At 37.5% G+C, this 27,425-nt stretch overlaps 1 protein-coding gene across 1 annotated transcript in view; it reads left to right on the top strand.

Moving 5' to 3' along the window:
• Positions 1-27,425, top strand: part of GUCY1A2 (guanylate cyclase 1 soluble subunit alpha 2) — a 516,653-nt gene that overhangs the window by 145,498 nt on the left and 343,730 nt on the right. Inside the window, exon 4 of the mRNA XM_025266957.3 lies at positions 11,820-12,535. Within this exon, the coding sequence (XP_025122742.1) occupies positions 11,820-12,535 (716 nt within the window). The remainder of the gene's footprint in view (positions 1-11,819; positions 12,536-27,425) is intronic.

Genomic DNA, 27,425 nt, shown 5'->3' with positions numbered 1-27,425 from the left:
TTTCCACTGTTTCCCCATCTATTTGCCATGAAGTGATGGGACCAGATGCCATGATTTTAGTTTTCTGAATGTTGAGCTTTAAGCCAGCTTTTTCACTCTCCTCTTTCACTTTCATCAAGAGGCTCTTTAGTTCTTCACTTTCTGCCATAGGGTGGTATCATCTGCATATCTGAGGTTATTGATATTTCTCCTGGCAATCTTGATTCCAGCTTGTGCTTCTTCCAGCCCAGTGTTTTTCATGATGTACTCTGCATATAAGTTAAATAAGCAGGGTGACAATATACAGCCTTGACGTACTCCTTTTCCTATTTGGAACCAGTCTGCTGTTCCATGTCCAGTTCTAACTGTTGCTTCCTGACCTGCATACAGGTTTCTCAAGAAAAAGAAATGCAAAAAAGCAAAATGGCTGCCCAAGGAGGCCTTAAAAATAGCTGTGAAAAGAAGAGAAGTGAAAAGCAAAGGAGAAAGGAAAGATATACCCATTTGAATGCAGAGTTCCAAAGAATAGCAAGGAGAGACAAGAAAGCCTTCCTCAGTGATCAGTGCAAAGAAATAGAGGAAAACAATAGAATGGAAAAGACTAGAGATCTCTTCAAGAACATTAGAGATACCAAGGGAACATTTCATGCAAAGATGGGCACAATAAAGGACAGAAATGGTTGGGACCTCACAGAAGCAGAAGATATTAAGAAGAGGTGGCAAGAATACACAGAAGAAGTGTACAAAAAAGACCTTCACGACCCAGATAATCACGATGGTGTGATCACTCACACTCACCTAGAGCCAGACATTCTGGAATGGGAAATCAAGTGAGACTTAGGAAGCATCACTATGAACAAAAGTAGTAGAGGTGATGGAATTCCAGTTGAGCTATTTCAAATCCTGAAAGATGATGCTGTGAAAGTGCTGCACTCAATATGTCAGCAAATTTGGAAAACTCAGCAGTGGCCATGTGACTGGGAAAGGTCAGTTTTCATTTCAGTCCCAAAGAAAGGCAATGCCAAAGAATGCTCAAACTACCGCACAATTGTGCTAGGAAAATAATGCTCAAAATTCTCTAAGCCAGGCTTCAACAATACGTGAACCATGAACTTCCAGATGTTTAAGCTGGTTTTTAAAAAAGGCAGAGGAACCAGAGATCAAATTGCCAACATCCACTGGATCATCAAAAAAGCAAGAGAGTTCCAGAAAAACATCTATTTCTGCCTTATTGACAATGCCAAAGCCTTTGACTTTGTGGATCACAATAACTGTGGAAAGATCCCATTTACAAGAGGTCTTTAGAATTCTGTTAGTACTTTTTCTTTTCCCCCCTTCCCCCTTGTTTCTTCCAGGCTTTCCTCATAGCTCAGTTGGTAAAGAATCTGCCTTCAACGCGGGAGACCTGGGTTCTATCTCTGGGTTGGGAAGATCCCCTGGAGAAGGGAAAGGCTACCCACTCCAGTATTCTGGTCTGGAGAATTCCATGGACTATACAGCCCATGGGGTTGCAAAGAGTTGGACATGACTGAGCGACTTTCACTTTTGTTTCTTCGCGGCCTCCCAACTCTTGGGTATTGCTGTGGTTGTTTAGTTCCAGATTATCAATAAAATTTACCTTATAGTTGTCAATTGTTTCACTTTCTTCCTATTTCAATAATCTGTATTTATATTTACATTACAAATTATCAACAACAACAAAAAGCTGTCCTTGACAGATTGTGTGTTGCAGGGTTCATTGCTCCTTGATGTTTTTACTTTTTCCATCTTGTTTTTACCAGAATACCTCCTCTGCATTTGTTGTTTGGTTAAAGTGTTTCCCCAATTATTTTGGAATATCTGCCAGATATCTTGGCTGAGTAATGAAACATTAGATTTACATTCTGTCAGTGTTCCAAATATATTATTTCACTATCATGTAGCTTTAAAAATTGCAAATAAGAATATGATTTTTAAGGGTTTTGAAAACTGCTTGTTCTTTCCTGCAACTTAAAAGATTTTATCTCTGTATTTCAGGAATTTAAGCAGATGTACAGTAAAATTTAGTTTACCTACACTTAAATATATGATATATGCTGTGTTCTTGGAGAAAGCAATGGCACCCCACTCCAGCAGTCTTGCCTGGAAAATCCCATGGACAGAGGAGCCTGGTGGGCCGCAGTCCATGGGGTTGCTAAGAGTTGGAGAAGACTCAGCGACTTCACTTTCACTTTTCAGTTTCATGCATTGGAGAAGGAAATGGCAACCCACTCCAGTGTTCTTGCCTGGAGAATCCCAGAGACGGGGGAGCCTCATGGGCTGCTGTCTATGGGGTTGCACAGAATCGGACACGACTGAAGCGACTTAGCAGCAGCAGCAGCAGCAACAGCATGCTGTGTTCTATGGAAAGGGAAAGAAATGCCACAGATACAATAAAGAAAGAAATTCCCCTAAAATAGTATAAACTTTAAGTAACCCTTCATAACCTTATATTAACCATTCATTGATAAGAATCTTTCTTTTTTACTATTATCCCAACATATTTACTTATTTAATATTAAGTCCTCAAGCTAAAAGTTTTTATCCCACCTCACCAAGGTGCAAAGGAGACTGTATTGATAGCTCAGATTCAAAACAATTTTCCTTAAAATTACACTTTAGGAAGTGTGATTTGTTTCGTCTTTCTTTGTTATTATTTAGACATATATAATCAGTTCAGTTCAGTTTAGTTGCTCAGTCAGGTCCGACTCTTTGAGACATCATGGAGTGCAGCACACCAGGCTACCCTGTCCATCACCAACTCCCAGAGCTTGCTCAAACTCATGTCCATCGAGTTGGTGATGCCATCCAGACATTTCATCCTCTGTCGACCCCTTCTCCTCCTGCCTTAAATCTTTCCCAGTGTCAAGGTCTTTTCCAATGAGTCAGCTCTTTGCATCTGGTGGCCAAAGTATTGGAGTTTCAGGTTCAGCATCAGTCCTTCCCGTGAATATTCAGGACTGATTTCCTTTAGGATGGACTGGTTGGATTTCCTTGCAGTCCAAGGGACTCTCAAGAATTTTCTCCAACACAGTTCTAAAGCATCAATTCTTCAGTGCTTAGCTTTCTTTATAGTCCCAACTCTCACATCCATACATGACCATGGAAAAACCATAGCTTTGACTAGACGGACCTTTGTTGCAAAGTAATGTCTCTCTGCTTTTTAATATGCTGTTGAGGTTTGTCATAGCTTTTCTTCCAAGGAGCAAGCATCAAGCATATTTAATTTTAGGTCTTCCCTGGTGGCTCGGATAGAATCTGCATGCAATGAGGGAGACCTGGGTTTGATCCCTGGGTTGGGAAGATCTCCTGGAGAAGGGAAAGGCTACCCAGTCCAGTATTCTGGTCTGGAGAATTCCATGGACTGTATAGTCCCTGGGGTCGCAAAGAGTTGGACATGTCTGAGACATATATGATATTTCCCTTTAAACTCTGGGATGTAGAGACTTATTTATTTGTAAGTTGTCATGGCACTCAAGTTATATTCTTAAAAAAGTGTCATCTGGGTCTCAAACATAGTTGAAAAATGTCTTATTGTCTTGCTAGATAAAATAATTTTTCTTGACAAATACTGTAACCTGTCACTTATATGTGGAATCTAAAAAAGCCAAACTCATATAGAGAGTAGAATGGTGGTTACTGGGGGACTAGGAGAAATGGGGAGCTATTCTAAGTTCCATTTAGAAGGTGACTAAGTTTTGGAGATCTAATGCATTGCATTTTGATTATAGTTAACAATTGTGCATTATACATTGAAAGTTAAAAGCAGATTTTAAATACTCTTACCTCAAAAGAAGAAATTGTAGTTATATGAAATGACAAAGGCCCAAACTAATGGTACAGTGCTAATCAGTTTGCAGTATTTAAGTCTATCAAATCAACACTTTGTAGACCTTAAACTTGCACCATGTTATATATCTCAATAAAGCTGGAAACATTGTTTAAGAAGATAGTTATTTTCTTAAAATGTTGAAATCTCTTGAACTTGAAATACAGTTGTGGTATCATCTTCATAATGGCAGGAATCAAAGAGGAACTGAACTAAAGAGCCTCTTGATGAGGGGTAAGAGAAGAGTGAAAAAGCTGGCTTAAAATGAAACATTCAAGAAACTAAGATCATGGCATCCAATCCATTACCTCATGGCAAATAGATGTGGAAAAAGTGGAAACAGTGGCAGAGTTTATTTTCTTGGGCTCCAAAAATCATTTCCAGGCTTCCCAAGTGGCGCTGGTGGTAAGAACCCGCCTGCCAATGCAGGAGACACAAGAGACCTGGGTTTGATCCCTGGGTCGGGAAAATCCCCTGAAGGAAATGGCAACTGACTCCAGTATTCTTGCCTGGAGAAGCCCATGGATAAGGAGCCTGGTAGGCTATAGTCCATATGGTCACAAAGAGTTGGACACAACTGAAGCGACTGTTAAGTTGGATACGACTGAAATGACACACACACACACAGATCACTGGATGGTGACTGCAGCCATGAAATTAGAAGATGCTTGCTCCTTGGAAGAAAAAGTATGACAAATCTAGACAGTGTATTAAAAAAAATTGCTGGGAGCCAGCATATTGCATATTGAGTGCATATTGCATATTGAGTACAGCACTTTCCACAGCATCATCTTTCAGGATCTGGAATAGCTCAACTGGAATTCTATCACTGCCGGGAGCCAGCGTGAGGAACTCCGCCCATGGCAAAGGTCATGAGGAAGGAGGCTCGGCATACGCAAAGGCCGGATGGAGCCTCAGGAATCCCCCTGGAAATTCTCAAGCATCTACCCCCAAAACCAGAGTCTGCCTACTTTCTGCTTTGTGCTTTCACCTACACCTCTGACTTTACGGGGGGCTGTCCCCTATTATCTCTCTCTGAAAAAAGAGTTAGCCTACAGCTCCAGTTAATAATTCCTGGGTGTGACAGTGTTTAACCTACAAACTCCTTTGGAAATCCTCTAGCCTGCCTGAATAGGTTTTTCCGGCCACATGTGATTGTTCAGAGCCTCCCAACTGTGACAGGCAGGAGATGTTCTAAACTGTCTAAACACAGATTCCTTTGAGTAGTTAAAAGATTGATTAGAAATTGTATTGGTGAAGGGTTTTTCACTTATTGAGCCAATGTTTGCTGCTAAGTCTCCATACTCCTTACCTACTGTGTCCTTGGCAGTGTATTGATTGATATAATGGGTGTATAGAAATGTAAGTAGTAGCCTCAATGTTTGTAACCTTGGACCCTTGAGTTAATTCTTTTCTTGATTGAGCCCACCTCACCTTTGCCCTATAGGAATGCAGCTTTGTCCAATGCTTTTTTGGAGGCTGGTGCCTGACTTTGGAATAATCACCTTTAGAGAAAAATAAGTTTCTTAAAATGTTAACAGGCCTCCTGGCCAGAAGATGATGTCAATCACCTGAACTTTTGCATATGATAAGTTTGAAAGCCTGGCTTCGATTAGGATCAGGAACTGCTGTCCTTGCATGACTCCCCTCCTTCCCCCATTATCCTCTATGCACAACTTAAGGTATAAAAACTACTTTGGAAAATAAAGTGCGGGCCTTGTTCACCGAAACTTGGTCTCCCCATGTCGTTCTTTCTTTCACCTTCTGGCTGAATTTTTCCTGAGGCGGGGAAGCTCGTCAAGCCTACTAATTTTGCCTGGGCTTCTAAGATCTGACCGGGGAGGCCTTAGTGTCTCCTCTCCTTCGGGAGAACGGGAGGACGCCTGCGGCCTTCGTAGGTGACGTTAATTCCCTGCTTTGGAATTTTATTCAGCCTCTTTTCTTCACTGAATTTTCCTACTGAGCTATCCTTATTCTATTACTCTTTACATCTCTGATTAATATCTAATTGAAACTATTGTATCCCCATCGTCGCCAATGCCGTCCCCTCTTCGAACTCCCTGGATCAGCTGGGGCTGGACCCCGGCAAAAAATAAAGACACTACTTTGCTGACAAAAGTCCATATAGTCACAGCTATGGTTTTTCCAGTAGTTATGTATGGATGTGAGCATTGGACTGTAAATAAGGCTAAGCACCAAAGAATTGATGCTTTCAAATTGTGGTTCTGGTAAAGACTATTGAGAGACCCTTAGACTGCAAGAAGATAAAAACAGTAAATCCTAAAGGAGATCAACCCTGAATATTCTTTGGAAAGACTGATGTTGAAGCTGAAACTCCAATACTTTGGCCACCTGATATGAAGAGCCAACTCATTGGAAAAGACCTTGATGCTGGGAAAGACTGAGGGCAGGAGGAGAAGGGGGTGACAGAGGATGAGATGGTTGGATGGCATCACTGACTCAATGGACATGGGTTTGAGCAAGCTCTGGGAGATGGTGAAGGACAGGGAAGCCTGGTGTGCTGCAATGCATGGGTTTGCAAAGAATTGGACACAACTTAGTGATTGAACAATAACAACAAAAGTCAGGCAGAATGCTATGCATTGATGATATATCAATGAGCAAGACATGCATTTTTTTCTGCCATTCAAATGTTTTACTCACTTAATATTGTACACAATATCACAGTTTATTACACATCATCTAGTATTAGACTTCACTTTGAGACCTGGGTCTGTTACCTACAATTGTATGAACATGGTCAAGTTTCTTAGCATTCCTCTCTTTTAAAATGGGAGGCATTAAAAGTATCCACTTGATGGGAGTTTTTCATCAAGACAGTATGGTACTGGCACAAAGACAGAAATATAGATCAATGGAACAAAATAGAAAGCCCAGAGATAAACCCACGCACCTATGGACACTTTATCTTTGACAAAGGAGGCAAGAGTATACAATGGAGAAAAGACAATCTCTTTAACAAGTGGTGCTGGGAAAACTGGTCAACCACTTGTAAAAAAATGAAACTGGAACACTTTATAACACCATACACAAAAATAAACTCAAAATGGATTAAAGATCTAAACATAAGACCAGAAACTATAAAACTCTTAGAGGAGAACATAGGCAAAACACTCTCCAACATACATCACAGCAGGATCCTTCTATGACCCACCTCCCAGAATATTGGAAACAAAAGCAAAAATAAACAAATGGGTTTTAATTAAAATTACAAGCTTCTGCACAACAAAAGAAACTATAAGAAAGGTGAAAAGACAGCCTTCAGAATGGGAGAAAATAATAGCAAATGAAGCAACTGACAAACAACTAATCTCAAAAATATACAAGCAACTCCTACAGCTCAATTCCAGAAAAATAAACGACCCAATCAAAAAATGGGCCAAAGAACTAAAGAGACATTTCTCCAAAGAAGACATACAGATGGCTAACAAACACATGAAAAGATGGTCAACATCACTCATTATCAGAGAAATGCAAATCAAAACCACTGTGAGGTACCATTTCATGCCAGTCAGAATGGCTGCTATCCAAAAGTCTACAAGCAATAAATGCTGGAGAGAATGTGGAGAAAACGGAACCCTCTTACACTTGGTGAGAATGCAAACTAGTACAGCCACTATGGAGAACAGTGTGGAGAGTCCTTAAAAAACTGGAAATAGAACTGCCATATGACCCAGCAATCCCACTGCTGGGCATACACACCGAGGAAACCAGAATTGAAAGAGACACGTGTACCCCAATGTTCATCGCAGCACTGTTTATAATAGCCAGGACATGGAAGCAACCTAGATGCCCATCAGCAGATGAATGGATAAGAAAGCGGTGGTACATATACACAGTGGAGTATTACTCAGCCATTAAAAAGAATACATTTGAATCAGTTCTACTGAGGTGGATGAAACTGGAGCCTATTATACAGAGTGAAGTAACCCAGAAAGAAAAACACCAATACAGTATACTAACGCATATATATGGAATTTAGAAAGATGGTAATGATCACCCTGTATGTGAGACAGCAAAAGAGACACTGATGTATAGAACAGTCTTATGGACTCTGTGGGAGAGGGAGAGAGTGGGATGATTTGGGAGAATGGCATTGAACCATGTATAATATCATATGTGAAACGAATTGCCAGTCCAGGTTCAATGCAGGATACAGGATGCTTGGGGCTGGTGCACTGGGATGACCCAGAGGGATGGGATGGGGAGGGAAGAGGGAGGGGTGTTCAGGATGGGGAACACATGTACACCCGTGGCAGATTCATGTCAATGTATGGCAAAACTACTACAACATTTAAAGTAAAAAAAAAAAAAAATCTGTTAATATGAAAAAAAAAGTATATCTATAAAAATATTTGACATACCACTTGGCACTAATTTCTCCATTCTTACTGGAACTACCTAATTCAATGAATATAATCTTATAAAGACTTTGCAGCATTTCTTTGGTATCTTTGACAGCCTATGTGCTGCAATGAAAGATCCCGTGTGCCGCAACTATGACCTGACACAGCCAAATAAATGAAGTTTTTAAAAAATATTGTTTCACTTTACCTGTTAGTGAAAACAGTTTCATTGTAAGTTTTGCCTCTTTAAGGAATGTATTTTTATATACCCAAATTTCAAACTGTCCTAGCTTCTTGTGGTATAAGTAGATGAGCATTATCTCTATGTTTCAAGTGATTTACTATAATTAGAGGATTTGCATCAATCATGAGTGGAATCTTGCATGTGACACTGAACTAAACTACTTGCTCTGTGCTTTATAAATTTTGAGATATTTAATGTGGATGTCTTGGGCATTGGATCATAGCACATTTGCAAAAGCTGAAGTGATCATTCCTTAGTTTTAATTTTTCAAATTGTAAGAATTTTTTTCTTTTATCGGCTTGCACAGTTTAACAAGTGTGAAACCAAAAATATTTATTAGTTTATTTAATATGGTGGTGTGTATAGAATTTCTATGTATAGTATTCAAAATAATTTAATTTTTCTTTATTGATACAAGTCACTTTAGCACAACGGTAGTCCTTAACATTATCATTTGAGTCTTAACCATTGTATCTTAAGTTCAGACGTGCTTTTTAGAGCAACAAGAATTTCAAGTTCATAGACTGCTGTGCTTATAAAGTAGTTTTTAATTTGTTGCCTCTGGTGAATTATACTTACTTGTTATTTTCTGGATGATTTTGGGTGACTGTGGCATTGGAAATAGGACATAAGCTTACTGTATTTTATCTGTGTTCTTAACAATTGTGAGAGTATTTTTTAATTATGAAAGATGCAAGGTAGAAGAAATTCTCTTTTTCTCACCTGTGCATGAAGACCCTAAGTCCTTTTAAGATACACATCTTCAAAATATAGAAGAAAGCCTTGGGATATTTTCAGTGGTGCATAGAGTTTTGTTGTTCAGCAATGTAGTCAGATTATAAGAATTTTATTTACTCTGAATTTCATATTTAATAAGAATTAAATACTAAATAAGAAGATCAAACCAGTCAGTCCTAAAGGAAATCAACCCTGAATATTCACTGAAAGAACTAATGCTGAAGCTGAAGCTCCAGTACTTTGGCCATGTAATGCGAAGAGCTGACTTATTAGAAAAGACCCTGATGTTGGGAAAGATTGAAGGCAAGAGAAGGGGATGACAGAGGATGAGATGGTTGGATGGCATCACCAACTCAATGAACGTGAGTTTGAGCAAGCTCTGGGAGATGGTGAAGGACAGGGAAGCCTGGCATGCTGCAGTCCATGGGGTCACAAAGAGTCAGACATGACTGAGTGACTGAACAACAACAAGAAATTAATAATTAAAAAATAATAGCAACAGTGAATATTTGTCATTAAAGGAAGACAAGTTTAATTTGTATTAGACTTTTTTAGTTACAGTATAGTGGTGATGATGTAAGGATTTTATATAGGAAGAAGTTTTAGGGAAGGGCATTTCAGACAGCTAGTAATCCAACCAGGAGATAATGGTTTATAATCCAAGAGAGAAGAGAGATTTAGGAGGAAGAGAAAATGAACACTGTCATACTAATATGATATATTGGATTAGCTAATTACAAAAGCAGTTTCAAGGGAGCAGTTGGAGAAGGAGCCAGATTGCAGTGAATATCATCTATCTTGTTTTCTTTCTTTCACACTTGAGAACTAGACAGAAAATTGCTATTATTATCAATTCTGACTGGCATTATTGTTAGTGAATACAACATATGTTGAAGTTCAGTCTTGTAACATGACAATATGAGATGAGTGGTGATGTTTTTATCCTAGCAGGTGACTTTCTCAGCTTCTGTCAAATCTATTAAACTAAAATATATGTGAAATACTAATAAAGATACTGTTTTTAGCTTAGACTTTCTACTTCTCATTTTACATGGATTTTAAGAACTTCTTTGTCAAACCAACCTCTTAACTTGGCTCTCACAATATTTAGACTCTATAGTAAGCTCTCAAAAATATATAATGTATTTGGACTATGTTTTATAACAATATTACTGACTCTGTTTTATCCCCTCACTTCTGGATGGGGAGAACTTATAGGGAACAGCAAACTAAGCCATAGACAACATAGACTGGTTTGCATTCTAACAGGACACTAGCAAAGGGACCTGGCTTTTCCTGTCAGATTTTTGGGACCTCCTTATAAGATGAGGTAGATAAGAAACAAAATATGAGTATATGTAAACAACATATAACTGATTTCAGCCAAAGTCAAAGAAAAAGCAATAGGGTAACTCTACAAAGAAGGTTTATTTATGATACAAACTCAACTCTTTCATCTGTGCAGTGTTCTTCCTCAGGGTGGATCTTACTATTGATAGATCATATATGAGCCTGCTTGAAATTACTATATAATGCATTGTGTATATTTATTTATCATTATAATTCCATTATTAAAAGCTAGATTTCCTTTTGCCATGGCATCTGGGAATAAGTATGAACTGAGAAAACAAAGACTTTTAACTCTGTCTGGTCAGATTCCTTTTCTAGTTTTGTCTGCTTTAGTTTTTGTGAATGAAAGAATGAATTCAGATCATTCCACAGTTTTAATTCCTTGTTTTGTCTCTTCCTCCCTGGGGTCTAGCTGACCTGCATGTTTTCTTTGAGATTACTATTTTAACTTAAGCAATTCTGTTTGTTCAAGATAACCTGGTGCTTGTCTCTGCTTGTGTACCATAGAGTCCCTCTCTGGTTATATTTCCCATTTAACAAATGAATTGTGATAATTAATAATATTGAATGGACATAATAGCCTCTTAAAAATTATTCAATGGTGAAGGAAATTGCTAAGTAAAATATAATATTCATGGTAATTACAGCAAATGGGATATAATATTGAAAAACAGCTAGATTAGCAGCTTTTAAAAAGATCATGCTCCATGGGTTGAGGGGACCCAGGAATGAATAGGTAGAGCACAATGGATTTTAGGGCAGCAAAACTACTCTGCATGATACTAAAATGGTGGGCACATATTATTACACATTTGTCAAAACTCAAGGATATATAACATCAAGAGTGAATCCTAATGTAAACTATGAACTTTGGATGATAATGTTATATAAATATAGGTTCATTGATTGTAACAAATGTACCACTGTAGTGTACAATATCAATAGTTTCCAGGGGAGGAGGTTGTGTGCGGGAAGTGAACAGGGGTACATGGACAATATATTTATATTCAACTAAGTTTTCCTATGTATCTAAAACTACTCTAAAAATATTTAAAATCAAACAACAACAAAATGTTTATGCTCATTAACGTCTTAGAAGCATCCAGAAGATGAACTGATATTTACTTTCTCTAAATCAAAATGAATGACTTAACCTATTGGGGAAATTTGTGTACCCAAGGGGACTGCTTCTCTTGCTTTGGTCACTAGCTACTCTTCTGATAAACATTTAAGAAGCTATAAATTCAATTACTTGTATTATATCTTTTTAACATTTACTTCCATTTACCCCTAGGTTTGAAGTTTGAGGAAATCCAAGAAAGATTTGGTGAGGAGTTCTTTAATATATGCTTTGATGACAATGAGAGAGTCCTTCGAGCTGTAGGTGGCACATTGCAGGACTTTTTTAATGGCTTTGATGCTTTGTTGGAACATATTAGAACTTCTTTTGGAAAACAGGCCACTCTAGAGTCACCATCATTCCTATGCAAAGAGCTCCGTGAAGGTACTCTTATACTCCACTACTTCCACCCTCACCACATTGTGGGGTTTGCAATGCTTGGAATGATTAAGGCTGCGGGAAAGAAGATCTATCGGCTGGATGTGGAAGTGAACCAGGTCGCTGAGAAACTGTGCTCTGATGGTTCAAACCCAGGCAATTGTAATGGCCTCGCTTTCCTTATCAGACAATGTGAAAATGCTAATGTCACGAAGAACCTTCCTCAGGGAACATCCCAAGTTCCTGCGGACCTCAGAATTAGCATCAACACCTTCTGCAGAGCCTTCCCTTTTCACTTGATGTTTGACCCCCACATGTCAGTCCTTCAGCTGGGGGAAGGCCTAAGGAAGCAGCTCCGATGTGACACTCACAAAGTGCTCAAGTTTGAGGACTGCTTTGAGATCATTTCTCCGAAGGTTAATGCCACCTTCGAAAGGGTTCTGCTGCGCCTGTCCACCCCATTTGTGATTAGAACCAAGCCTGAGGCTTCTGGCACTGAGAATAAAGACAAGGTAAGTGGCCATGTTGATTTGGGTGATAGGAACTGGGAGATTTCATAATTCTTTTAGTATATTACATGCTGGTGGTACTTATAATTATTTAGGCAAGAGAAACTAGAGTGCCATTTAGAAAATTGCTGGTTTCTGGATATATATAAAAAGACTTGACCCTATTCCCAGCCATTTTGCATATTGTCTGCCTGTTTCATTAATCTATTTCATCACATAAAAAGCAGACATTTATTATTACTAGCCATAGTAATTACAAAAATGATAGGATTTACTAAAGACCTGATACTACAAATCCATGAATATTTCCACTGATTGAGTAAAGCTTTGAGAGAAATAGTAAAACTCACTTCAACATTGTGGGAATTGCTTGCCTTATCCTTAAATAAATGCAAGTAAAAGCTAGCTACACTTTGAATATGTTATGTTCTAAATTTCACAACCTAGGAACTCTGGTTTACATCCTGTTTTTCTTAATATGCAGAACAATATATTAAGTGCCTATATCGAAACTTCTAATTAAATTTTAGTGTTGAAAAAGAAGCATTTCTTTAGAACATTTTCACTCCTTGAGAGAATACACTGGAATTATTCTAATTTTTAAATTTAAAGAATATTAAAGCTGTGGTTTTGCTTTCTAGAAGTACAGTATTTGGCTAGGAGGGTTTGAAGCATTTTGGGCCTTAAAATTGAAGTTAATATTATTGAAAATGTGCTTGAAGTAAAATATATTGTTGTCAATGTTGATTGCTTTATATATTTTATAGATTTTAGAACAATTAATTTAATTTAAAGTTACTGCTTCAAGTTTCCCCCCCTATATTTCATCTGGCTTGTATGTCTAGTTAATTTGTATATCACAGTAAGAAATAGACACAATGAGATGATGACTCAAATGTCAAGGCCCCCTGCAAGTTCCAATAATAGGAAACTGCTCATTAAGAAGATCCAATTATAATTTAAATATGTTAGTGGCTGTTTAAAAATAAACCAGCAATAGACAGCATTTTTATTTAAAATAGGGATAGCAGTCCTCTTGTTCTGTTTACATTTCTGCTTATTCACCTGGGTTTGCTAGAATGAGACATTCAGGAGGCTACAGTTAGTCCAAACAAAATTATAGTCAGTAAAGTTATGACACGGAATCTTAACCAGATGAGTAATATTTTTCAGTTATTTTAGTGTCAAAGTTATAGTTTTCGAAAACACGAAAAGAAGAAAATCAGAATTAAAAATTATGACCCTGTTGATAAATTTGGCCTTGATTCATGATTTCTTCTGTAATTGCTGGCCTTGTTAATAGTTGTCTGGAGTTTCCAGTTTTATATTGGACTTTTGTAAGAAAGTGCTAGTTTTCAACAGTGTAAGATATTTATTCTTTCGTCTACAGTGAAGGCTTTCATTGGAATATAACTATTTTGGCTATGCACATACTACCAGTTAGCTACCACCCTCTTCCATCAAAAAGAAAAGCAACAAAAAACAAGAGCTAATCATACAGCTGAATGATGGTAAATCATTTTCAGAGTGAACTGTATTGCTTTCACTAAACCATGATCTTTGTCATTTTGTGTTGTCAGTTAGGGTTAACCATATAGCTAGAGGCAGAATACTCCTGTGAGCAATTTGATAAGGTAGTCATCATCTTAGTTTCAGAGAATTTATATCTTTATTCTGCAGTAATAAGGTCTAAGGACATGTGTTGATTACCAGAAGCAAGAATGTCACTGAGAGGCACCTAATAGATTTCCAAAGAGAGGCAAAGGGAAATCTGATTTTCAACCAGGAAGAGCTCAATCTGTTATTAAGATTAAGTTAAATTATTTCCTGACAACTTAGGCTGCATATCTTAGAGAGTTATTTGAAAAGATTAAATGATATAATCCATGTAAAATTCTTATATCCTTGGCTTCAGGGTTAAGTGTTGATTAAATGCTCATTATTATTAATTCTACCACTGTTATAATTATTGTTCCTTTCCTTTTGTAATATTCTTCCTATCCATTCACCTCTCTTCTTGCCTTATGGAAGGAAGTACTGGAGATCAGTAGGTTGAATAATTTTGGAGAAGTACCAGGTCTGCCTAACATCATCATGAAATATGATTTGGGTTTATCTTCTTAATAATTACTAGAAGACTATTTGTCACAAATGCTATAGGATTGTTTGTTTGAGTCTGCTTTTTTATTTACAGACTATCATTAAAGTCCCTAGCTTTCTTTTTTTTTTTCTTTTTAATTTATTATTTTATTGAAGGATAATTACATCACAGAATTTTGTTGTTTTCTGTCAAACCTCAACATGAATCAGCCATGGGTATACATATATCCCTCCCTTTTGAAACTGCCTCCCATTTTACTCCCCATCCCACCCTTCTAGGTTGATAGAGAACACCTGTTTGAGTTTCCTGAGTCATACAGCAAATTCTAGTTGGCTATTTTACATATGCTAATGTAAGATTCCGTGTTACTCTTTCCATACAGCTCACCCTATCCTCCCCTTTCCCTATGTCCATAAGTCTATTATCTATGTCTCTTTCACCATTGCTGCCGTGTTAATAAATTCTTCAGTACCATTTTTTTAGATTCTGTATATATGCATTAGAATACAATATTTATCTTTCTCTTTCTGACTCACTTCACTTTGTATAATAGGTTATAGGTTCATCCACCTCATTAGAACTGACTCAAATGCATTCTTTTTTATGGCTGAGTAATATTCCATTGTGTTTATGTACCACAATGTCTTTATCCATTCATCTGTCGATGGCTATCTAGGATGCGTCCATGTTCTAGGTATTGTAAACAGTGCTGCAATGAACAATGGGATACACTTGTCTTCTTCAATTTTGGTTTCCTCAGGGTATTTGCCTAGGAGTGGGATTGCTCTGTCATATGGTGGTTTTATTCCTAGCTTTTTAAAGGAATCTCCATTCCATCTTCTGGGCTTCCCTCATAGCTCAGCCAGTAAAAAATATACCTGCAATGCAGGAGACCTGGTTTGATTCCTGGGTTGGGAAGGTCCATGGAGAAGGAGATGGCAACCCACTCCAGTATTCTTGCCTGGAAAATCCCATGGACAGAGGAGCTTGGCAGGCTATAGTCCATGGGGTCGCAAGAGTCGGATACGACTTAGAAACTAAAACACTACCACCATACCATCTTCCATAGTGGCTGTATCAATTTAGATTCCCACCAACAGTGTAAGAGTGTTCCCTTTTCTCCACACCCTTGCCAGCATTTATTGTTTGTAGACTTTTTGAGATGGCCATTTTGACTGGTGTGAGGTGATATCTCATTGTAGTTTTGCTTTGCGTTTCTCTAATAATGAGAGATGTTGAGCATTTTTTCATGACTTTGTTAGCCATCTGTATGTCTTTTTTGGGGAAATGTCTGTTTAGGTCTTCATCTCCTTTTTGATTGGGTTGTTTGTTTTTCCTGGTATTGAGTTGTATGAGCTGCTTGTATATTTTGGACATTAATCCTTTGCCAGTTGTTTCAGTTGCTTTATTTTCTCTCATTGTGAGGGTTGTCTTTTCACCTTGCTTATAGTTTCCTTTGCTGTGCAAAAGTTTCTAAGTTTAATCAGGTCCCACTTGTTTACTTTGGTCTTTATTTCCATTACTCAAGGAGGTGGGTCATAGAGGGTGGGTCTTGCTGTGATTTATGTCATCGAGTGTTCTGCCTATCTTTTCCTCTAAGAGTTTTATACTTTCTGGTCTTACATTTAGGTCTTTAATTCATTTTGAATTTATCTTTGTGTTTGGTGTTAGGAAGTGTTCTAATTTCATTCTTTTGCATATAGTTGTTCAGTTTTCCCAGCGCCATTAATTGAAGAGGTTGTCTTTGCCCCATTGTATATTCTTGCCTCCTTTGTCAAAAATAAGATACCCGTAGGTGCATGGTTTTATTTCTGGACTTTCTATCTCGTTCCATTTGTCTATATTTCTGTTTTTATGCCAGTACCGTACTGTCTTGATGACTGTAGCTTTGTAATATAACCTGAAGTCAGGAAGGTTGATTCCTCCAGCTCCATTCTTCTTTCTGAAGACTGCTTTGGCTATTCAGGGTTTTTTTTTTTTTTTTTTTTTGTTTCCACATGAACTGTGAAATTTTTTGTTCTAGTTCTGTGAAAAATATCATTGGAATTTGATAGGGGTCACATTGAATCTGTAGATTGCCTTTGATAGTATAGACATTTTCACAATATTGATTCTTTCTACCCAGGAACATGGAATATCTCTTCATCTGTTTATGTCATCTTTGATTTTTTTCATCAGTGTCTTATAATTTTCTGTGCTTAGTTCTTTTGTCTCCGTAAGTAAGTTTACGCCTAGATATTTAATTCTTTTTGTTGCAATGGTGAATGGGATTGATTCCCTAATTTCTCTTTCAGATTTTTCATTGTTAGTATATAGAAAGGCAAGTGATTTCTCTCCCTTGATTTTATATCCTGCAACTTTGTTAAATTCGCTGATTAGCTCTAGTAATTTTCTGATACTATGTTTAGGGATTTCTATGTATAATATCATGTCATCTGCAAACAGTGAGAGCTTTACTTCTTCTTTTCTGATCTGGATTCATTTTATTTCCTTTTCATCTCTGATTGCTGTAGCTAGGACGTCCAGAACTATGTTGAATAATAGTGATGAAAGTGGACACCCTGTCTTGTTCCTGATCTTAGGGGGAATGCTTTCAGCTTTTCACCGTTGAGAATAATATTTGCTATAGGCTTATCATATATAGTCTTTACTATGTTGTGGAAGGTTCCTTCTATGTCCATTTTTTTGAAGTTTTAATCATATATTGGTGCTGAATAACATCAAAGGCTTTTTCTGTATCTATTGAGATTATCATACGGTTTTTCTCTTTAAATTTGTTAATATGGTGTATCACATTGATTGATTTACATATAATGAAGAATCCTTGCCTTCCTGGAATAAACCCAACTTGACCATGGTGTATGAGCTTTTTGACGTGTTGCTGAATTCTGTTTGCTAAAATTTTTTGAGGATTTTTGCGTCTATGTCATCAGTGATATTGGCATGTAGGTTTCTTTTATTGTGTTGTCTATGAATTGGTTTTGGTATCAGGTATCCACCTTGTAGAATGAGTTTGGAAGTGTTCCTTCCTCTGCAATTTTTTGAAAGAGTTTTAGAAGGACAGGCAGCTCTTCTCAAAATATTTGATAGAATTCCCCATAATAGTCTCTTACAATCCTTTGTATTTCTACACTGTCTGTTGTAACCTCTCCTTTTTCATTTATGACTTTGTTGATTTGATTCTTCTCTCTTTTTTTCTTGATGAGTCTGGCTAAAGGTTTGTCCATTTTTAAAAAAATCTTCTCAAGGAATCAGTTTTTAGTCTTATTAATCTCTACTATTGTTTCTTTCATTTCTTTTTCATTTATTTTTGCTCTGATCTTTATGATTTCTTTCCTTCTACTAATTTTGAGGGTTTTTTTGTTCTTCTTTTTCCAGTTGTTTTAGGTGTAAAATTAGGTTGTCATTCAATGTTTTTCTTGTTTCTTGAGGTAGGATTGTATTGCTATAAACTTCCCTCTTAGGACTGCTTTTGCTGCATCCCATACGACTTGAGTTCTCATATTTTCATTGTCATTTGTTTTTAGAATTTTTTTATTTCCCTTTTGATTCTTTAGTAACCTGTTGGTTATTTACAAATGTGTTGCTTAATCTCCATGTGTTTCCGTTTCTTATAGTTTTTTCCTTGTAATTGATATCTAGTCTCATAGCATTGTGGTTGGAGAAGATGCTTGATCTGATTTCAATTTTCTTAAGTTTACCGAGAATTGATTTGTGATGCAAGATGTTGTCTATCCTGGAGAATGTTCCATGTGCACTTGAGAAGAAGCTGTATTCTTCTGCATTTGGATGGACTGTCCTGAAGATATCAATGAGATCCATCCCATCTAATGTATCATTGAAGACGTGTTTCATTATTAATTTTCTGTTTTGGTGATCTGTCCATAGGTGTGAGTGGGGTGATAAAGTCTCCTACTATTCTTGTGTTACCGTCAATTTCTCCTTTTATGTCTGTTAGTGTTTGACTTTTGTATTGAGGTACTCCTATGTTGGGTACATAGATATTGAAAATTTTTATGACTTCCTCTTGGATTGAGCCCTTGATCATGATGTAGTGTCTTTCCTTATCTCTTGACATTTTCTTTATTTTAAGGTCTATTTTGTCTGATATGAGGATTGCTACTCCAGCTTTGTTTTGCTTCCCATTTGCATGGAATACATGTTTCTATCCTCTCACTTTCAGTCTATATGAGTCTTTAGGTCTAAAGTGAGTTTCTTGTAGACAGCATACATATAGTCCTTATGGTATGTAAAATTTATGTAGAGAAATTAGCTGAAAGCCTTATGAGGGTTTCATTTACATCTTTCATATAAATATATATATATTTATTTTCATATATATATTTCATATGTATCTTTATTTTTATCTTGCTGTCTTTGGAATTCTCTCCTTAACTTTTGCCATTTCAATTATATCTTGGTCCAGTTCTGTTTGGGTTCATCATATTTGGAACTCTTTGATTCCTGTGCCTGTATATTTATTTCCTTCTATAGGTTTGGGAAGTTTTCAGTCATAATTTCTCCAAATACATTTTCAATCCCCTTCCCTCTCTTTTTCCTTTCTGGACACCTGTAGTGTAAATTTTGGAATGCTTAACATTGTTTTAAAAATCTCTTAATTTCTTTTTCTCTCTGATCTTCAGATTAGGTGATTTCCATCATTCTGTTTTCCATATCATTTCCATGTTCTTTCTTTATCATTTCAGTTCAGTTCAATTCAGTCGTTCAGTTATGCCTGACTCTTTATGACCCAATGGACTGCAGCATGCCAGGCCTCCCTGTCCATCACCAACTCCCGGAGCTTGCTCAAACTCATGTCCATCAAGTTGGTGATGCCATCCAACCATCTCATCCTTTGTCATCCCCTTCTCCTCCTGCCTTCAGTCTTTCCCAGCCTCAGAGACTTTTTTAACGAATTAGTTCTTCGCATCAGGTGGCCAAAGTTTTGGAGCTTCAGTTTCAGCATTAGTCCTTCCAATGAATATTCACGACTGTTCGCCTTTAGGATGAACTGGTTGGATATCATTGCAGTGCAAGGGACTCTCAAGAGTCTTCAACACCACAATTCCAAGGCATCAATTCTTCAGTGTTCAGCTTTCTTTATGTATCACTTAGTCTGCTATTAATTCCTTGTAGTATGATTTTTATTTCAGCTATTGTATTATTCATTCCTGATTGGGTCTTTTTATATTTTCTAGTTCCTTGTTAAAATGATCAGTGTTTAGATCATTTCTTCTCCCTAATACAGTTAACATTTTTATTATCAATATTTTGGATTCTTATCTGGTGAATTGTTTGTTTCAGTATTTTTTTTTTTTCAATGGTTTACTCTGGCCCTTTCAATTAAGAGGGCTTCCCTGGTGGTGCAGAGGGTAAAGCATCTGCATAATGTGGAGGACCTGGGTTCGATCCCTGGGTCAGGAAGATCCCCTGGAGAAGGAACTGGCAACCCACTCCAGTACTCTTGCCTTGAAAATCTCATGGACAGAGAAGCCTGGTAGGCTACAGTCCATGGGGTCGCAAGGAGTTGGACACGACTGAATGACCTCACTTCACTTTCAATTAAGAGTAGTTCCTCTGCCTTTTAACTTTAGTTAACTTTCTCTACTTCTATGAATTTAGTTGAGACAGTTACCTATTGCAGTTTTGAAGGTATTTTCTTCAGTTCAGTTCAGTTGCTCAGTCGTGTCCGACTCTTTGCAACCCCATGAATTGCAGCATGCCAGGCTTCCCTGTCCATCACCAACTCCCGGAGTTCACTCAGACACACGTCCATCAAGTCAGTGATGCCATCCAGCCATCTCATCCTCTGTCGTCCCCTTCTCCTCCTGCCCCCAATCCCTCCCAGCATCAGAGTCTTTTCCAATGAGTCAACTCTTCGCATGAGGTGGCCAAAGTACTGGAGTTTCAGCTTTAGCATCATTCCTTCCAAAGAACACCCAGGACTGATCTCCTTTAGAATGGACTGTTTTTTTCTTATATGGAAACATATCTATGCAAAGTGTGTATGCTCAGCACCTTTGATGGGAGGACTGAACTTGACATGGACAACAATCACATCTTTCCTAGATGTGTGCTGGTGTCTATCACCTTGATATTAATGACTGGTGGGGGTCCAGATAGAGTGGCTAGAGACAGCACTGTGTATGAAGTGGGACTTCCTCTCTGCTCAGTGGCCATGACTGCTCTGTCAGAGGTAGAAGTTTTGTCTCAAGTTCCAGGAGCAGAAGCCTTGAGGGTTGGCCTTGTTGTGGCTCTGTTGCTGCTGCTGCTGCTAAGTCGCTTCAGTCGTGTCCGACTCTGTGCGACCCCATAGAGGGCAGCCCACCAGGCTCCCCCGTCCCTGGGATTCTCCAGGCGAGAACACTGGAGTGCGTTGCCATTTCCTTCTCCAATGGATGAAAGTGAAAAGTAAAAGTGAAGTCGCTCAGTCGTGTCCAACCCTTAGTGACTCCATGGACTGCAGCCCACCCGGCTACTCCATCCATGGGATTTTCCAGGCAAGAGTACTGGAGTGGGGTGCCATTGCCTTCTCCCTGTGGCTCTGTTAGGTACATATTTCCCCTCTCTCTGCCCAGAGACTTTGCATCAGAGGAGTTTCATAGTGCCCAGAGGTCTGATGCATTGCATATGTAGGTGTCTACAGCCTCTGGTGCAAGTCCCCTTTGTTACTCACAGAAAATCATTACCCTCTGCTTCCACCATCCCCACTCTGCTGTGAAGCTTCTTTCCGGGGCCGGTGGGGTCCTAGGTGGATTCTTGGTGTGTGTTGGGTTAACTGTGGTCTAGTGCTCACCATCAGATATCTGGGTTGCTTCTGAGGTACTGCTTGAGTAAGCACCAACTTCCTTCTTTGGACTGGGTTGCCTCCATGTCCCATGGTCAGATCTTTTCTTTGGTCCTCACCCTAGATTCAGTGCCATGCTGTGACATAGAATAAGCAAGAATAGGGTGTTCACTTTGCTCATTTGGGTGCATGTTGAGAGTTAGTTGCATGATCCCCAGCAGAGCAGACCTATCTCTGACCTGCCTCAAGGATTAGCTAGCATGTGTGCACACTTCAGGAACAGAGTCCAGTCTTTTCTCTAACTTTCTCTTTGTTGCAGTGGACCTGCACCTAGACTAGGGGATGTATCTTCTCCACATGGGTCCAGGACTGGGATGCCCAGCCTGTGACTTCACATGCTTACTCTCCAGGGTTTTCACCTGAGTGTCAGCTCATGTAATTGCCCTTTTTATGCAAGTCCCCTCCCTGGACACAAATCCAAACTCAATTGCTTCTTTTCCCTTCCTGCTCAATTGCATATTTATTTTCCTTACACTCTTGTTTGAACAGAAGTCCTTCTGCTAGTCTAGAGTTAGTTTTCACTGAGAATTTGTCAACATACATATTTATTTTTGATGTGTTTGTTGGGGAGAGATGAATGCCACATCCACTTACTCTGTCGCCTTGATATCACTACTTCCAAATTGAAATTCTGATGCAGATATTACTGAGACTTACCTTGGTATTTTTTCTTGATTCTTTTTAATGCCAGTAATGTTAAAATTACTATATAGATGTTATTTTACTATATAGTTACTTATTCTGTATGTTATATTACTGTATAGTTACTTATTCTGTATATTTAAAGGACAAGGTAGGTGATTGCATGGTGAATTATATATTCCTTATAGTAATCCTCATGCTTAATATATGCATTTTGCTGTGTTTTTATTTTTGTTGGCAAGAAAGTCTACATCTTTTAACTTACAAAAGAAAGTGCCCTTACTTTCAGATATTATTTAGTTCTAGTGTAGGTTCTCATGAGTGGGAAATTAGCCCCTTTAGTTAAAAATTGTTCAGAATTTTTAATTGTTAATTTTGCTTTTTACAGTATTATTTTATTTATCTGGTAGATTTCAGATTCAGTAAATTAAAATTTGAACAGCTGTTTTGAGTGTGTTGTCTACTTCCTGATTTTTAATGGTGCTCTCTATTCACACTAACATTTTTTATAAGTATATGGTATAATTATTTTTAGTAAATGTATTTAATTGTGTGACTATGATAAAGACTCCATTTTACTTTATCACACCAAAAATCCTGTGACCATTTGCAGTCAATCCCCGCTCTAACTCCCAACTCCAGGCAACTACTGGTCTACTTTCATCTCTAGAGATGCCTTTTCTACACATTTCTTATAAATGTTATCATAAAATATAGTCTTTTTTTTTGGTCTGGCATGATGTTTTTGAAGTTTATTCATGTTGTACCATGTATAAGCAATTTTCCCCTTTTTAGTATTGAACACTATTCTATTGCATGGATATACCACAGTTTGTTTAAGAGTTGATGGACACTGGATTGTTTTCTCATTTTGGCTATTATTAATAAAGTTGCAATGAACATTTGAATAGAAGAGTTTTGTTGCATATATTTCTATTCTCTTAGGCCAATTCCTAAGAGAGGAATTGCTATGTGATAAGGTAAGTATATGTTTTAGTTTTTAAATAAATTGCCACACTGTTTACCCAAGAGGCCATGCCATTTCATATTTCACCAGTAATGTATGCAGGTTTGAGTTTCTTTATATTCTCACTGGATCTTTATATTATCACTCTTTTTGATCATAATCATCCTAGCGAGTTCTGAGTAATAGGGGGTTTAATGTACATTTCCCTGATGACTAATGATGTTAAGCATCTTTTCTTGTGCTTATTAGCTAGTGGTATATTTTTTGTTGTTAAATGTATAATCAATATTTTTTCTATATTCAATTGTGTTTTTTATCTCCCTATTATTGAATTATAGTTTCTTAAAAATAATATATATTCTGGGTATTATATTGACTTCAGTGCTGTCCTTGAAATACAAAAGCTTAAATTTTGACAGTAACATTATTTCCTTTTATGGATCATGCTTTTGGTATGATACCTAATAAAACTTTTGTATAACTCAGGATCAAAGATATCTTAGCTCTTATATTTTGATTTTAGATCCATTTTGAGGTATATTTTGTGTATGTCATAAGTGCCGAAATTTTTATTGTTTTTTTTTTTACACATAGACATCAAATTGTTTCACCAGTTTTTGAGAAAATTATCATTTCATCAATGAATTGCCTCTGTAATGTTGTCAAAATTAGTTGACTAAAATATTTCTAAGTTTCTTATTTTCTATTTTAAAATATCTGATCTTATGCTAATAGTACAATGTTTTGATTACTGTATCAAAATAAGTTTTGTAATTGGATATTTTAAGTCTTCTAAATTTATTCCTTTTTGGAATTGTTTTGGCTGTTCTAGATCCCTTGTGTTTCCACATAATTTTATGATCTGCCTTTAGATTCATAAAGTACTTTTGGAATTTTGATAGGGATTGTACTGAATTTAGAGATCAATTTGGAAAGTATGGTTATCTTAACAATGTTTCCTTCCATTCCATGAGAATATTTCTCAACTCATTTAGATCTTTCACTTTGTCAAGAAATGTTTTATAGTTTTCAGTGTACAGCTCTTGTGCTTTTTTGTTTATTTTTATTCTTCATTTTATCATGAATGGGATGTTTTGAAATTTTATTTTTCTTAGAATAAGGGAACATATATTATATTTGTATATTGATCTTGAATCTTATGACCTTCCTAAACTCAGAACAGTTTGATATTGAATTGGAGGGGTTGATTCATTAGGACTTTTTACATACAGGGTCATATAATCCAAGAATTCAAATAGTTTCTTTATTCCTTTTTGATCTATTTTTCAATCTTTTTCTTCCTTCCTCCATTCTTTACTTCTTCTTGTGATGTCCATGGACTAAAAAAATTAGTTGAGAAGTATTTACTTTTAAAACTCTCTTTCTAAAATACATTGGATTAATACCATTTCTTCTTTTCAAATTTGATATGCAGTTAATGTTGTATAGTTTGTCTTCTTCTTCCCCTTTGCTTTGGACCTCTGTTTTTTAATCTAAAGTGTGTCACCTCTTTTTGACTCCTATAGTTGACTTTCACTTTTTTAAACAGTCTGATAATATCTGCCTTTTGATTGGATTGTAGCATATTCACATTTAATGTAATTGTTGATTTGGTTGGATTTTATCTAACATATTGCTATTTGTTTTCTCTATGTCTCATATCTTCTTGTTCCTATATTCCTTCTTTTTTTTAATTTATTTTTTATTTTTTTAATTTAATTTAATTTTAAAATTTTACATAATTGTATTAGTTTTGCCAAATGTAGTAAACATTTTTAGAATGCCATTTTAGTTTCTTACTGTTTTTTAAATTTTATTATTGCTCTACAGATTACAGTATATAATATCTCATGTGTTCATGCATGCTAAATCACTTCAGTTGGGTCCAACTCTGTGCAACCCTGTGGAATATAGCCTGCCAGGCCCCTCTGTCCATGGGACTCTCCAGGCAGGAATACTGGAGTGGGTTGCCATGCCTTCCTCCAGGGCATCTTCTCAACACAGGAATCGAACCCTGGTCTCTTATGTCTCCTGCATTGGCTGGTGGGTTCTTTACCACTGGTGCCACCTGGAAAGCCCATATAATATCACATAGGTATCTGTGGATGTGTGCTCGGTTGTGTCTGACTCTTTGTGACCCCACGGACTGTAGTCCACTGGGCTCCTCTGTTCGTGGGATTCTCCAGGCAAGAATACTGGAGTGGGTTGCCATTTCTTCCTCTAGGGGATCTTCTTGACCCAAGGATCAAACCCACATCTCCTGTGTCTCCTGTATTGGCAAGTGAATTCCTTATTCACTGAGCCATTGGGGAAGCCCATGTAATATTACAATATCCTTCAAATTTCTGCTGACCTAGCACTTGTGGACTATAACATTTTTAATCTTATATTGTTCCTTTCTGCCCCTCCCTCCACCTTGTCCACTTTGTAGTATTATTCTGCATGTTATAAATACAATTACTTATAATAATTGGTATGATTGTTATATATAATATAATAATTATATATATAATGATCATAATTATATATTACGTATATCAGTTCAGTCGCTCAGTCGTGTCTGACTCTTTGCGACCCGATGAACCACAGCACGCCAGGCCTCCCTGTCCATCACCAGCTGCCGGAGTCCACCCAAACCCATGTCCAGTGAGTTGGTGATTCCATCCAACCATCTCATCCTCTGTTGTCCCCTTCTCCTTCCCTCGATCTTTCCCACAGGGTCTTTTCAAATGAGTCAGCTCTTTGCATCAGGTGGCCAAAGTATTGGAGTTTCAGCTTCAGCATCAGTCCTTCCAATGAACATGCAGGACTGATTTCCTTTAGGATGGATTGGTTGGATCCCTTGCAGTGTATATACTTAATTTGTTTTTAATTGGAGGATAAGCTTTACAATGTTGTGCTGGTTTCTGCCATACATCAGCTTTAATCCACGATGCGTATATACATCTCCCTGCTTTGAACCTCCCTCCTACCTCCCGCATAATCCACCACTTCTAGGTTATCACAGAGCACCAGATCTGAGATCCATGGATCATACAGGGATCTCAGTTTCCCATTGGCTATCTTTTTATATATGGCAATGTACATATTTCAATGCTGTTCTCTCAGTTTGTCTCACCCTCTCCCTCCCTCACTGTGTCCACAAGTCTTTTCTCTACATGTGTCTCCATTTCAGCTCTGCAAATAGTTATCAGTACCATCTTTCTAGATTACATATAGATGCATTAATATATGATATCTGTTTTTTTTTAATTTTATTTTATTTTTAGACTTTACATAACTGTATTAGTTTTGCCAAATATCAAAATGAATCCGCCACAGGTATACATGTGTTCCCCATCCCGAACCCCCCTGCCTCCTCCCTCCCCATTCCATCCCTCTGGGTTGTCTGGATATCTGTTTTTCTCTTTCAGACTTACTTCACTCTGTGTGATAGACTCTAGGTTCATCCACCTCATTAGAAATGACTCAGATGTATTCCTTTCTATGGCTGAGTAACATTCCATTGTACATATGTATCGCAGCATCTAAATCCACGTATCTGTCAGCGGACATCTAGGTTGCATCCATCTCCGAGCTATTGTAAATGGTGCTGCAATTGACGTTTGTGTACATGTGTCTTTTTCAATCATCATTTCCTCAGGGTACATGCCCAGTAGTGGAGTTGTTGAATCATATGGTAGTTTTAGTTCTTGTTTTCTAAGGAAATACTGTACTTCATAGTGGTTGTATCAATTTTCATTCCTACCAACAATGCAAGAGGGTTCCATTTTTCTCCACACCCTCTCCAGCATTTATTGTTCTGTAGATTTTTTTGATGGTGGGCATTCTGACTGGTGTAAGGTCATACTTCATTTAATTTTTATTTTAATTTCCCTAATAATTAGGGATATTGAGCATCTTTTCGTGTGCTTTTGCCCATCTCTGTGTCTTTTTTGGAGAATTATCTGTTTGGGTCTTTTGCCCTGTTTTCATTGGGCTGTTAGTTTTCCAATTTGAGCCATATGGCCTGCATATATATTCTGCAGATCAATCCTTTGTCAATTTTATTTGCAATTATTTACTCCCATCCTGAGGGTTATCTTTTAATCTTTTTATTGTTTCCTTTGTTGTGAAAAAGCTTTAAGTTTGATTTGGTCCTATATGTTTATTTTTATTTCCATTACCCAAGCAGATGTCAAGGAGAAGGCAATGGCACCCCACTCCAGTACTCTTGCCTGGAAAATCCCATGGACGGAGGAGCCTGGTAGGCTGCAGTCCATGGGGTCGCTGACGGTCGGACACAACTGAGCAACTTCACTTTCACTTTTCACTTTCCTGCATTGGAGAAGGAAAT

Source organism: Bubalus bubalis, chromosome 16 (genome assembly GCF_019923935.1).
Source record: "Bubalus bubalis isolate 160015118507 breed Murrah chromosome 16, NDDB_SH_1, whole genome shotgun sequence".
Taxonomy (NCBI): domain Eukaryota; kingdom Metazoa; phylum Chordata; class Mammalia; order Artiodactyla; family Bovidae; genus Bubalus; species Bubalus bubalis.
The sequence above is the reverse complement of the archived record's forward strand: the minus strand, read 5'-3'. Positions and strand labels throughout refer to the sequence as shown.